We start from the raw sequence: 14,306 nt of genomic DNA, 5'->3' as shown, positions 1-14,306 counted from the left end.
AGTAGAACCAATGCTGTGCTGCACACACAACCTTCATATACAGTAGAATCAATGCTGTGCTGCACACACAACCTTCATATACAGTAGAATCAAGGGCATTCACTTCTAGTCATTTTTACTAGTTGACTAGTTGCCTAGTTAGTCGACTAGTTGTTTAACCACCTATTATGTTTTTTTTTAATAAATATTTGTACATTTAAAAACTGTGTACATTGGTGACTATAACTATAATCTACCTGATCTTGAGGCCTACAAAATCGGGGGGAAAATAATAATAAAAAAAAATATATATATATATATTTTTCTTATCAACTAGTCAACTAGTACCAACAAGGTCGACTAGTTGTAGTAAACTAGTCGACTAGTTGCTTAATGCCCTGTGCTGCGCACACAACCTTCATATACAGTAGAATCAATGCTGTGCTGCGCACACAACCTTCATATACAGTAGAATCAATGCTGTGCTGCACACACAACCTTCATATACAGTAGAATCAATGCTGTGCTGCGCACACAACCTTCACATACAGTAGAATCAGGCAAGATCTAATCTTCCTGTAATTGCTATCCAGGTTCAGCACCTATTTACAATGAATGGCCAAGTGCACAGGCACTTGTCTTTGTAAAACTGCTTGGTCAGACACAGTGACATTGACCTTGATGTATAAAGAACGACTCACTGACACGGGTACTAAGATTAAGTAAGGGATAATATCTGGCTAGGTGGTCATTGTCGGGAGATAATTCACCGACAGGGAGTTTAACCACCGAGGCGAAGTTCGCGCTGGCTGCGTCTGCGTCTGCAGGGCTGCAGCACTGTCGGAAAACAAGGAAGTGAGTTGATCAAATAGAATCCATTTTCGGGTCCTGCTTCGTCTATTTCTCGCTCAAATGTTTTCAAAAACATTTTTAAGAGCAATGTTTAGCTGTAAATGACATTGTGTGTCACTAGTGTGTTTGCATGGCTGTCATGTTGGAAACAGCAGTAAATCAAGCTGTTTAAAAAAAATCTGCCTAACGATGATGTCACTGGTGGACGGGTTTCTGAACTGCCCACAGTCCTCCTATGAGAAGCAGACTGAGACTCCTTTTACACGGCGACCATCTCCAGATAAAACGGCAAAGTCCCGTTGCGTTCTCATTTTTTATTGACCATTTACACGAGAACGCACACTTTATGAAAACGCTATAATATCGCTAGGTGGCGGTAACGGGCTGCCAAATAGACCAGTCACCCACGTTATGTACAAGAAGAAGAGCCAGCTCCCCCTTCACGCAACAGTTTAATTGTTCCCCGTGTCAATCACACTACAAGTACACACTTCAACCCCCACTTTTCAATGACTTCCATAGCTTGCTGTGTTAGGTGTTAAGACTATGATACCATTGACTGCATTGGCCGTGAGTTCAAGCCTCACAGCAGACAGTTTTTCGTGATTTTTGCGGTCACTTTATTTTCTCACATATTAAAAACGCTACCAGATTAAAGTTAGGAATAAATAATACTGAGGTAAATGTGATGTTAATTAATAGGTTAATAGGGGAGGGTGATTCGTTTTTGTGTAATCACCTGGGGAGGGGACTGGATTTTTATTTTCATTCACAGGGAGGGTGATGGTGGTGACAGACAGCCCAGAGCATGCAGGCAGAGCGAGCCACGGGATGGTTATATATTTTTATAATACATTAGGCTACATAAACGCTGCTGCCGCGGCTGCCACCTATCATAATTAAGGCATTTTATTTACATCATGGTTTTACATTCACCCTCGCTGATGAGCAGCGCTTTGTAGGCGAGGAGGGAGGCTTGTTCAGGAACTCCATTATATCATAATTATATGGCTGCATCAATGTAATATATGCGCTGCGAGCCAACGTGAGCCATGATGTCATAAGTTTTGCGGATTCACCGTTTTGCCTGTTTACACGGAGAAGGGAAAAAACGGCGTTCTCAAAGATTTCCACTCTGGGAGGTGGTTTCACTTTGTTGCGTTTTCACCTCCTGAAAACACCATTCTCGTCTAAACGGACCCCAGCAAACGATACTGTATTTTGCCGTTTCTTATGAACACCATTCTCGTGTAAAAGCCACCTGAGTAGAAAGAAATGGTGCCATGTTATCATGATTATTAGTGAGGACCAATTATATGAAGAAGGGTTGAAAAGTGGTGAAGTGGTCCTTTAACCCATTTCGGGGCGGGAACACCTTTTGGTGTTTTAAGCATTATGTTATACTTTAGCAATTAAAAAAATAGCAGACCTACAAGCTCAGCGTGGCACCGAGTGCCGCGCTACGAGCTTGTAGGTCTGCTATTTTTGAAAAGTGGTGAAAATGTGGCACAAATCTTTGAATATATTCTTCCCTGGAACAACATATTTTCAGATGGGGGTCCGCGGCCAAATATATATATAATTCTGGGGGGTCCTTGACATGAAAAAAAAAAGAAAACTGTCAAGATTAGAATCGATGGTGTAGGTCTAAATGGGTCTACATATGATGACGTAACAAGTGGTTGGTAGGTGGGGGACTTACTGGTGATGCCCTCAGACATGATGTCTGTCATCTTACAGCAGGAGGAGATCATCCTCATGGCCAGTTTGTCCACCACCAGAACCTGTAGAAAGAAAAAAATCACACCTGTGTGAACTGAGCGGCGCAGGCTGCTCAACAACGCTGCGGTTACAGTTGTATACTGCTCAGTGTAGGGAATTCACTTCTAGTCATTTTTACTAGTTGACTAGTTGCCTAGTTTTTTTTTTTTTTTTTTAATAAATATTATTATTTTATATTTAAAAATTGTGTACATTGGTGACTATAACTATAATCTACCTGATCTTGAGGCCTACAAAATCGAGGGAAAAAAATCAACTAGTCAACTAGTACCAACAAGGTCGACTAGTGGATTTACTAGTCGACTAGTAAACTAGTCGACTAGTTGCTTAATGCCCTAGTCAGTGTGAAAGGCCCTTTTATTCATAGGCTGCTCAACGGTGTGTGAACCGAATGCGACCCCAATCCGCTGCAGGGGTCAATGGGTGGTACTCTAAGCAGACGGACAGACATACACACTCGGTCACTCATTGGAGCGGTTTGGCACCGCTCAAAAAACAGGAAGGTTTCAAGAAGCAGCCTATACATTATTTGCACACACATGGCCCCACAAGCACGCACGCACGCACGCACGCACGCACGCACGCACGCACGCACGCACGTACCGTACCGTACGTACACACACTTAAAGAACAATACTGTACCTTCCATTGTCCTTTCTCTCTTGCCTTCTTTACAACATTGTTCATTATCTCTGCAAAGAGAAAAGAAAGCACAGTTCGGTGAACATATCAGTAAAACATGCCCAGTGATAGTCGCTGCGATTAATAGATTATTATTACTGTAATATATCTGGACCTAGTCTCCAGAGACATGGGGCTCCATTTTCGTCACCGCTAAACCCCTTATCCCTAAACTTCTTTGCCTTTTTTTACTATTTTGAAAAACATTTTTGAATAGTTCAACTAGCCACACATTGTGAGCTTGTAGACTGGCCATTTTAACTATTCAAAAATGTTTTGCAAAATGGTAAAACAAGGCAAAGAAGTTTAGGGATAAGGGGTTTAGCGGTGACGAAAATGGAGCCCAGAGGGTCCTCTGTATTGTAGAAGAATCTAGGCTATAGGCCAGTGGTTCTCAACCAGTGGTCCAGGGACCACCAGTGAGGGGTTCCAGGTGGTCCCCAGCTAAATGATGGAGAGTTGGTAACCAAATGGACCCTTATAGATCTTTCAAATGAAACCAAATGGACCCTTACGGACCCTTTGGTTTCATTTTACGCTCTCCAGAGTTACATTATTGTTAAACTTCTGCATTACTTAAGTCAATTTTCAAGAAGTCTACACAATTAGAGAATTTTTGTTGTGAGCAATGGGCCCTGATTAGCTCTGGTCCATAGCCTTCTACTGCTTCTACGATTCTGCCCTGCAGTATAAGGCTATGGGACTTTCGGTTTTAAATCTCAAACGAACGAACCATGTACAACCCAGATTCGGCACAAACAAGGGACTAAATTATTTTTGCTCCTATGCCACCAAAATGTGGAACGCCCTACCAACTGTCATTAAGACATGCGAATCCCTTGACTCCTTCAAAACCGCTCTCAAAGGGCACCTACGGACGGCTGCAATTCGAAACTGGCCCCTGTAAAATCGGAATCCCTCAAACACGAACGCAAGGACAACAAAGAGACGGTCACGGCCACACAGCCAACTCAAGGTACGGCCACGGAGCCGACTTGGGGACCCAACGCAGCTCCTCCAAGGAAAACAAACAAATTAACGGAGCTGAACGTGAATCCCCCCCACCGCCCACCCCTTTTTTTCCCTCACTGTACATGTTTCTTTTCCCTTTTTACCTCCTTTATGATGAATTCCTGTTCTGTCTATAGAAGTGTCTATTTGTACGTCTCTAAATGTTTTGATGATTTGAACATGGTGGACCCTATTGGAAACAAGTGTAATGCTTAATTGGGTCGTCCACTCACAGTTAACAGCCTTTGTATTGAGTTTGTGCTTGAAATGTACTGTAATTCTGTGTTACTGTTAATAAATTCTTCAATCAATCAATCAAATCGAAATCAGACCAGCCTCTCCTCTTTAGTGGAAATCTCACAAACGTTTGACCTACTCACCAATACAAAGACGGGTTGTGTCAATAGAAAGCCTACTTTCCTTAGTGGACGCACTCTGAGCCCCCCACCACACGTATAAACGGTACTTTTTGGCCAAAAAGGGATTTTGTTTCCACCGGAAAAAAAATACTTTTAGTTACTCCAATGCGGCCTCTACCGATATTGCCCAGAGAATTGCCTCATAGAGAATATTTTTCCTCCGGTGAAAGAAAATCCCTTTCTGGCCAAAAAGTACCGTTTATACGTGTGGTGGGGGGCTCAGAGTGCGTCCACTAAGGACAGTAGGCTTTCTAATGACACAACCCGCCTTTGTTTTGGTGAGTAGCAAAAACGTTCTTTTAAAATACGCTAAAGAGGAGAGGCTGGTCTGATTTCGATTTGAGATTTAAAATTGAAAGTCCCATAGCCTTATACTGCAGGGCAGAATCGTAGAAGCAGTAGAAGGCTATGGACCAGAGCTAGGCCCTGATATGGAAAGGGTTGAAAACCACTGCCATAGGGCGGACGAGATGAGAGAACACAGAGGTTGTACAGACAGAATCTATTCTAGATCATGCCTGTATACCTCCTCTATGTTGTCTCGTTGTACAGACAGAATCTCTTCTAGATCATGCCTGTATACCTCCTCTATGTTGTCTCGTTGTACAGACAGAATCTCTTCTAGATCATGCCTGTATACCTCCTCTATGTTGTCTCGTTGTACAGACAGAATCTCTTCTAGATCATGCCTGTATACCTCCTCTATGTTGTCTCGTTGTACAGACAGAATCTCTTCTAGATCATGCCTGTATACCTCCTCTATGTTGTCTCGTTCGAGTCGTTCAGCTTCCATTTTTCCGTTTCAAAAAGTTACATGCATTTGGAATGTTAGCTCACTGTCCGTGAAAATAGTTCAAATACACTTTGACTCTAGTAAATTGACACCAATTGACACAAAGCTTCAATGCTGAAACATGGATAAAAAAACAGTGAACTTTGTTTCATTGTTTTGTTGCCATAAGCACTTTATAGAACAACCATGGACATAAATGAGCATCAAATAAACGGTATGTCGGGTCAGAAGCGTGGGTGCACGTGCACGTGTGTGCGTTTGCGTGGGTGCGTGCGTGCTCGTGCGGTCATGCGTGTGCGTGTGTGCGTGAGCATGTGGGCCTGCATGCGTGTTGACATAAAAGTTTTATCGCTAATAGTTTTCGGGTCATTTCTATTAGAAGCATGGCAATATCTGTGAGTGAGCTATATATATAAGCGTGACCTCTTATATGGCATCCATCCATTAATAATTCTGTCTAGATAAGAACCCTGACCCATATGCTCTGACCACACAAATCCCTCCCCTCTTCAGTGAGGGAGGGAGTGAACTGAAAAGTATAGGACATTTTTGCATTCTGATACTGAATCTGATAAGCGAGTTACAGTGGGTCAGTGAGACGGACGGACGGACGGACGGACCGACGGACGGACGGACGGACGGACGGACGGACAGACAGGCCTCCATTCCGAAACAAAACGCCACCATTCCGAAAACCCACCTTTCCGAAATGTATTTTTCGGGAATGGTGGTGCTTAAAAACAGGGTTTCTGTGAATGATACGGTTGTACAAACAGCTATAAACTGAGCGGGTGATGAAGACACAAAGAGATGACACAGACAAGCGTGTGTGTGTGTGTGTGTGTGTGTGTGTGTGTGTGTGTGCGTGCGTGCGTGCGTGCGTGCGTGCGTGCGTGCGTGCGTGTGCGCGTGCGTGTGCGTGTGTGTGTGTGTGCAATATCAATGTGACAGTGGAAGAAGGTCCTGGGATTTAATTACCTGTGAATATACTGTATATATATACAGAAAAACGGTGCTATAGTGAGAAGCCCCATAGCAATCACTGACCGTAATCTCTTCCCAATCCTCTTACCACGCCCATCCTTACCACTAGTTCTGTGCTGTTCCTGTGTCATGGATGTAGCATAGCATCACAGGCAACCATAAGACAGACACAAACACCCAGATAGTAAACACACAACACATGACATATACTGATACTGTGCACTCTTGAATGCACACATGATGCACATATAAACACCCCATAGTATTATATTCAAATAGTGAGTAGGCCTATACATACTACATACTGTACTAGACTTCTCTTTAGCTTATCTCTTTTTGCTCGAGCACCCTGTTGAAATCGTTTGGATGTGCGCACGCACGCACGCACGCACGCACGCACGCACGCACGCACGCACGCACAGGTAACTTACTGGTATCAAAAGTGAAACGAACAGTGACGATTTTACTGCGTAGTTATAATAATGCCAAACAATACTGCATACAGTACGTATATACAGTGAATGGCTGATCATGACTATCCAATTACAACACTGGATTATGTGGAAGTATGGCCCCTGATGCCCTGCATGTGAGAGAGACGTACTGGGCAGCCTGTAGCGGTCAAGCAGCTTTCAGGATACATTGTCTTGCTGTTCCTGTAGGGAGTCTGTCTAGCTGGCTGCTTCTAGATGTAAACAAGCGTGTGGGGTCAACAAACGTCTCTCAACCACCATGTGGTTAAGACGCTTGCCTCGGGAACCAAACATAACCGAACTGAATTTCCTAATCGATAAAGGTTAGGGTCGCCTAGCCAGGGCTGTGGTAAGACAGCCGTAGGTTGCTAATTTGCTATACCGCCGGAGCACAAGAAAGCTGCATTTGTGGTGCCCCCCCCCCCCCCCCCCTCTATGAGCTCAGTGGCCTTGTGCTTAGAGAGTGTCCGCCCTGACACTGGAAGGTTGGGGTTTGAGCCCCGGTCCCTCCCAGCCGACACGCGTGCGTGTGGCGGTGCACGGTGGCCTCCCCCAGGGTTTGACTATTCGGTGATATTTTTCTGCTTATTCGGGCCGAAACCGAATAGGCCAAAAATGCATTTTTAGCCATTTTCGGCCGAATATTTTCTGCGGACGAATATTCGGTGCATCACTTGTATCTTACTTAAATCCTGATTTTGCCACTGTGACATTTGTAGCATTTATGGCGCACTCTATGGGTGGTAATTTGGCTCAGAATTAGAGGCAGTTCACATGTGATTATTCAAATTTGGGTAGATCGGACCCCAAATTTGTGTTTTCATTTATTTAATATTTTATATATATATTTTTTTAAATAGTTTTTATCCCACGATTTTGCAACCCATTTATTTCACCCAGTGTCAATTATCAGTGTAATCTTGGGCGCTACACTTCTTCTGCCAACCTGGGGGGGGGCAGCGGACTGACCTCATGCCTCCTTCTATGCATGAGGAGTCCAAGCTGCTTCTTTTCACATGACAGGAGCGAATATGTTATTTCATCAGCTGAGCTCATCAATACCTACTGATAGCTCAGCATGAGGATCAAATGATGAGACAGTATGTGGCTATTGAGTTTCAACATCATGATGAGTCAGGGGTAACTCTCTCTCTCTCACACACACGCACACGCGCACGCAGGCACGCACGCACGCACGCACGCACACACACACACACACACACACACACACACACACACACATGCGCACGCACATGCACATGAGCACAAGAAGTATAGTTAACAACTTTTAGGGTTATATTATACCTGAGTGACAATGAATAGACAATAGTTAATGTATAGTCTGTATAGACAGGTTCCTCACTAAGATAGAGAGCATTGCAGTCTTCAGAGAATTTCTCAAATTCTACAAACATCTGCAGCAGTTCTCAAATCGGAGAAAAACCTTGCATATCTTCTATTGTGGTTTACATTATCTTCCATTGTGTTTACATCTTCCATTGTCTATTCATATGTCTGCAGCTAATGTAGGCCTATTGGAGAGCTGCATGTGCGTAATGGCGCACTATAGCCTGTCCAATGTGTCCATTACCATTATTTACTTAATTTGGAGAGAGAGGTTCACGTGTGTGAAAGAATGTAACATTGCCACATAAAGAATCATGGAATGCAAATAATAATATTGCTATAATTGCGCTACTGGTCAGCATTATGGTTGTGTTTATACAGGCTAGCCTACTATAGCGCCATGTATCTATATTTGATGATGTCACGGCAGAGCGTGTCAATCAAGGCCTTTACAGGGAGGACATTTAACCCTGTCCCTAATCAGGTGCAGGTGTTGCCAGAGGCAAAGAGTTTTTAATTTATAGACAGACTGTTCTGAATATTTGTATCCTGTGTGCGTCGACGCGACGGTTAATTTTGCATGCAATTAGTAGAGGACTTTGAACAGCTAATAAATATGAAAATATAATTTAATATGAACTCTGCCTTGAACGTTTGGATATCAGTTTTTCTGGAGCACATGTTGGTCTGAACTTCCTCGGCAACCAGTAGGCTATAGCACCCAAGTATAGGACTTCATGGGCTCTACATCATTCATATGGACACAATATTCGCCCACAGTGCCCTATATATACTATAGCTCTTATTACTCTTCTCCCTAGGATGTCAATGAAGAATTTAATCCTGCAGGGACTGAGATTAGCGCGTGTGGATTTGCGCAAAACCAGACCGCCATGATGCACGAGCTTCAAAAGACACGCCAAGCCGAGTTCAAATAAACTATAATCAAACGGGGAATGTTAAGCGAAATTAAACAGCATCAAATCAGCAAACGTTTCACAATTCTTTTTTTTTCTTTTTTCTTTTCTGTTTTGGAAAATCAACCAGCAGGCTAATGCCTTGTTGCGCGCGTCTATTTACACCAGGGATCACCTCACCATGCAAACATTATGAGGTTGTGACAATAATTATATTTTGTAGTTCTTCACAATATTTTAAAGATAACCCAGACTATGAACTATCCAAATAACGTGTTTACTTTAAACATTCAAAGTATAGGCCTAATAATATTTAAAACAAATGGTTTTGGAAGTGCAATGACTTTTCTCGCACCATTGCTTATAACGATTGCATACGAAAATCTACTTTGCATAATCATATGAAGAGAAAATAAAATACATATATATGTATCGATTATCCTTACTTTCTGAAACAATGGCTTTTAGTCCAAGTGGTGCCATGATGTATAGACTCCTGTAGTGGACGCGTCTCGTCTCCTCCGGCTCTCTGACCTGGCTCTGCTGCTCTGGGGGAGGCCACCGTGCACCGTCACGCGCACGCGCGTCGGCTGGGAGGGACCGAAGTGCGCGTGCAATAATCCCACGCCTCCGCTACATATTCCGTGCACTGTCTGTCACTCACTATACTGTCTGTCTGTGTCTGTGACTGTCAATGAAAGAAAAGGGGATTTTTTTTTTTAAATGAGTTTTATTCACTATAGTGATAAAATAAATACCCTACAAATATGATCCCAAACTGTAGCCTAATATACCACGGCTGGTTATTGCGGGATATAAAATAACAAAGGAAGAACATAAATATAGTGGAGTAAAAATAGCCTACAACGAATGAGCGAATTCAACAGATTTTCATATTGGTTGCAGTGCCACATTTGCCCGCTAGAGGACAGCAGAGCTCTAGCTAAATGAACGTATTGCCCCAGTTTTCTGCTGGTGAGTTTGGGCAGTTTTGGTTGAAAACCATGGGCTACTTCAACTCTAGCCTGGTTAATAAACCAGACCGAATCAGCCGTTGGCAAAAAAAAAATTGCCTGCCAGCGACAGTGTTGTGTGATATTAGTCTGGTTTATTAGCCAGGCTACTTCAACTCAAGTATAGCCTGTCTGCACTCTGCATGATCACATTACTTTTCAAAGGGAAATAGTGTAGGCTAGGTCTATTTTCTACTCTCCACTATTTGACACCATAGTTTATAGTTTGATTGATTGATTTTTTTATTTCACAGTATGCAGAGTGGGTAGGCCTTAGATACATTTCAAACGAAAGCACGAGTCAATACAAAACTGTTACTGTGGACGACACCATGATAAAGCATTATACACTTGTTTACAACAGGGTCCACCATTTTCAATTCATCAGAACATTTAGAGACGTACAAATATGCACTTCTATAAAAACAGGAAATCATCATAATTATAAAGAAAGCAAAAAAGGGAAAACCAAGTATACAGTATGGGGAAAAAGGTGTGTGTGTGTGTGTGTGTGTGTGTGTGTGTGTGTGTGTGTGTGTGTGTGTGTGTGTGTGTGTGTGTGTGTGTGTGTGTGTGTGTGTGTGTGTGCGTGTGTGCGTGCGTGCGTGTGTGCGTGTGTGTGTGTGTGTCAATGGATAACACACTGTTAAAGTCTATAGGCCAATACAACACATATTGATGAGGATCAATCGAGTGGTTTTCAATGAACCTTTTTGGCCTGATATCTTATACCTGACTTACTGCAATGCAGTTCTGTGTCACATTTTAGATGTCTAGTTTGAGAAAATCAAATAAACGACGTTTGTTTTTCAAGAAATATTCAAATGACCATGCCTACAATCAAAGATTAGAGAATCAGATCCTTTCCTCTGCCAATAGTTAATAGAGAGTATGCGCGTGACATCATCATCAAACCAGGAAGTTATGCAGGAACGCCTACTGAGTGGATAAAAACTACTTTCTAGCCTTGACAACCCATGCATACAAACAGAAAAGTCCTATCTGATTGCATTAAACAACATTAAACAATGTTAAACTCACTTTGCATGTTCCTTTGCCACTCGATGTGCCATTCACTTTAAGCATGCGCATACCCTCTATATGATCTCACAGCCCTTCACATGTAGATGTCCAGGTTGGACTGGAGTGAACTAGTTAATAGTTCAAAAAAGATCCAGCAACAATGCAGTAATATTCTACACTAGCTGCTTCAGTATTAATAATCTAATGATATATTCATACTTTTCTTTATATAATAATAATACTATAACAGTCATCATTATCAGAATCCAATCTTTTTGAGTCAAAACATGCTCTCAGTAAAGTAAATTGAAATGATTTCAAGGTCATAGTTGACAACATAGTAGTCTCCAGCAAAGAAGAGATTACAGTTGGAGGCCATCGATATTGTCCTTTTCTTTTTGCTGAGGTTTGCGTGATCTGCGCAAAAGGACAGTTAACCCATTTTGGGCGGGAACCCCTTTTGGTGTTTTAAACATTGTTATAATTTAGCTATTGAAAAATAGCAGATCTACAAGCTCATAGCGCGCCACCGAGTGGCGCACTACGAGCTTGTAGGTCTGCTATTTTTGAAAAATCGTGAAAATATTTATTTCAGAAAACTGGAGGATTTAGAAGGATTTTTTTTAAATTTTGAGGTCAGGCCCAAATGGGTCAAATGATAAGGGACAATATCGGTGGCACCCAACTGTATATCTTGGCTGTATTCTTGACAACTGACAGGTGAAAGCATGGCAACCATGAGGGTAATCAAAAAAGTAAACCAAAGAAAACCAAAGAACAAGATTTCTGGGCAGGATGTCCTCGTTTGTTAACAAAACTGCTCTCAAGACTCTAGCGGAAGCCCTACTTCAGCCCTACCTTGACTATGCCTTGCACCTCTTTGTTCTCAAACATCTCTATGACACTAAAGACCAAAGCTACAAACCTCCCAAAACAAACTAATTCGACTACTCCTCGGTCTGGGGCCCATGACCCATCTTTTTGCAACCCATTTGGATAGTCTAGGGTGGCTCCGGGTAGAAAACAGAGTTAAACAATTGCAGCTTTGCCCTCTATATTAGCCTGGCTAATAAGCCAGACTCAAATCACACTGTCGTGTGGTATTTGAGTCTGGAGATGCTGTGTATGGATCTTGTTTCCCGGGGGGCAGGTTCAAACATTTTCTCTTTGACGCAATTGGTCAGAGCTACTGTCAGTCAAAGGTCTCAAGCATTGAACGTCACTGTACCAAAGCCTGCCCATATTGCATACCGTGTCCCGATTGGCCACAATGGTTCTCTGGTGTAGGAAATGGGCGTACAATTGAGCCTCTCCAGACCGTAATCCGCCGGCAGGCAAATTTATTTTGCCAACGGCTGATTCGGTCTGGCTTATTAGCCAGGCTACCTCTATAATATAGAGGTACAGAGGTACAGAGGGCATATTATGCCCTCTGTACCCGCATACCTGACAAACTACCTAAAGAAAAGTGAGCGACCCCCACAGCCACAATACAAGAGGAAGCGAGAACAACGATCTGGTACCACCCACTTTCTAAACAAACATGGGCAAATTCTCCTTCTACAGCACTGCCACCCAAGTGTGGAATGCCCTGACTCCCTCCCTCAAACAATGCAAATCCCTGGCTTTAAAACAGGCCTGAAAATCCACCTTTCAGCATGCCAAAGGGAGAGGAAATGATTACCCCCCCTTAGTCTAGTGACTTTTTTACCTTTTATGATTATTAGATTTTTGTTGTTATTTTTCACGTCATGATTATGAATTGAATACCCAGGACCTGAATGGAAACAAGACCGCAAGGACTATTTTCGGTGATCCCATTGGACGTGTGTTTGAACTTTGACTGTACCCTGTACTGATTACATTTATGCCAATACAGTATTCAATCAATCAATCAATCAATCATCATCAATCATCATCATCATCATCATCATCATCATCATCAATAATAATAATAAAAATCACTCCCGTGTGAAATGAGGGGCGAAATTATCATCATACATCATCTCCTTCTGGCCAATCACAATTTGAGTCCTCACTTTTCCGTCTTCACTTTTATCTTCAATGTTTGTGTTTACACAAACCCGGAAAGCTGGTAGTGCCCCTCAAAAATATAGCTGCAAGCAGCGATAAGACGTGACACCCTAGACTATCCAAATGGGTTGCAAAAAGATGGGTCATGGGCCCCAGACTGATGATGTCACACGAAAACTAGAGTTCTCAACAGGCCCGAACATTAAGGCTCGGCCCTAATTGTGCCCTCATCAAACCCTGTACACTCAAGACACTGCCCCGGCCCGTTGCCAACCTTAGATCTCCATATATGGAGCTGACCTGTTCCATATGTTGATTTGACCTCATCAAACCCTGCACTCAAGACACACTCCATATATGGCCACTGCCAGTACAGAATTCATTCCATTTGTTAAACTGACCTCACGTGCCAAAGCGCCAGCGCTCGCCCAGCAGTCTGCTGTCACCCTCAGGCCTCATACACACGTATCAAACGAATGTTCTGTGCTCTGTCTGTGATTAATGGCTGCCACAATGCAATTCCAATGGGAGTCACATGGTTTGACCAAACATTTGATTTGCTGATTGCTGCCTCATCAAACACAAATGTTTGGTCAAACCATGTGACTCCCATTGGAATTGCATTGTGGCAGACAGAGCACAGAACATCCGTTTGATACGTGTGTATGAGGCCTCAGGCGTCTTACTGGTAATTCATACAATCATATAATTGGGAGATCTAAAGGTCAGAGGTCCTTTGACGAATCAATGTGAGCTTCAGTTCGTGGAAATCGACAGCACAGAACTGCCAAAACTGTGAAAACTGCAGAATTTGTAATAATAATTATAACTAGAACTGCACTCTGTCGAGTGCCTACTTGCTTGTTGCACACAAGTAGGCCATAAATGGCCTACTAGTGTGCAAGCAGAGCGCGCAAGTACTGTCGACCGCTACAAACTGTCAAATCTCAGCTTCTCTTTGAAAGAACGATTGAAATATTGAATTATTAGGTTTAGCT

At 42.7% G+C, this 14,306-nt stretch overlaps 1 protein-coding gene across 1 annotated transcript in view; it reads right to left on the bottom strand.

The window, feature by feature from the left end:
* stxbp1b (syntaxin binding protein 1b) overlaps positions 1–9,721 on the bottom strand; it is a gene marked incomplete at its 5' end in the record, with an annotated part of 49,760 nt that extends 40,039 nt beyond the window's left edge. The window contains 3 exon segments of the mRNA XM_079517377.1: positions 2,534–2,615; positions 3,256–3,305; positions 9,685–9,721. Coding sequence (XP_079373503.1) covers positions 2,534–2,615; positions 3,256–3,305; positions 9,685–9,721 — 169 coding nt within the window.
* Positions 9,722–14,306: the final 4,585 nt, after the last annotated feature.

Source organism: Electrona antarctica (genome assembly GCF_951216825.1).
Source record: "Electrona antarctica genome assembly, chromosome: 12".
NCBI lineage: Eukaryota > Metazoa > Chordata > Actinopteri > Myctophiformes > Myctophidae > Electrona > Electrona antarctica.
The sequence above is the reverse complement of the archived record's forward strand: the minus strand, read 5'-3'. Positions and strand labels throughout refer to the sequence as shown.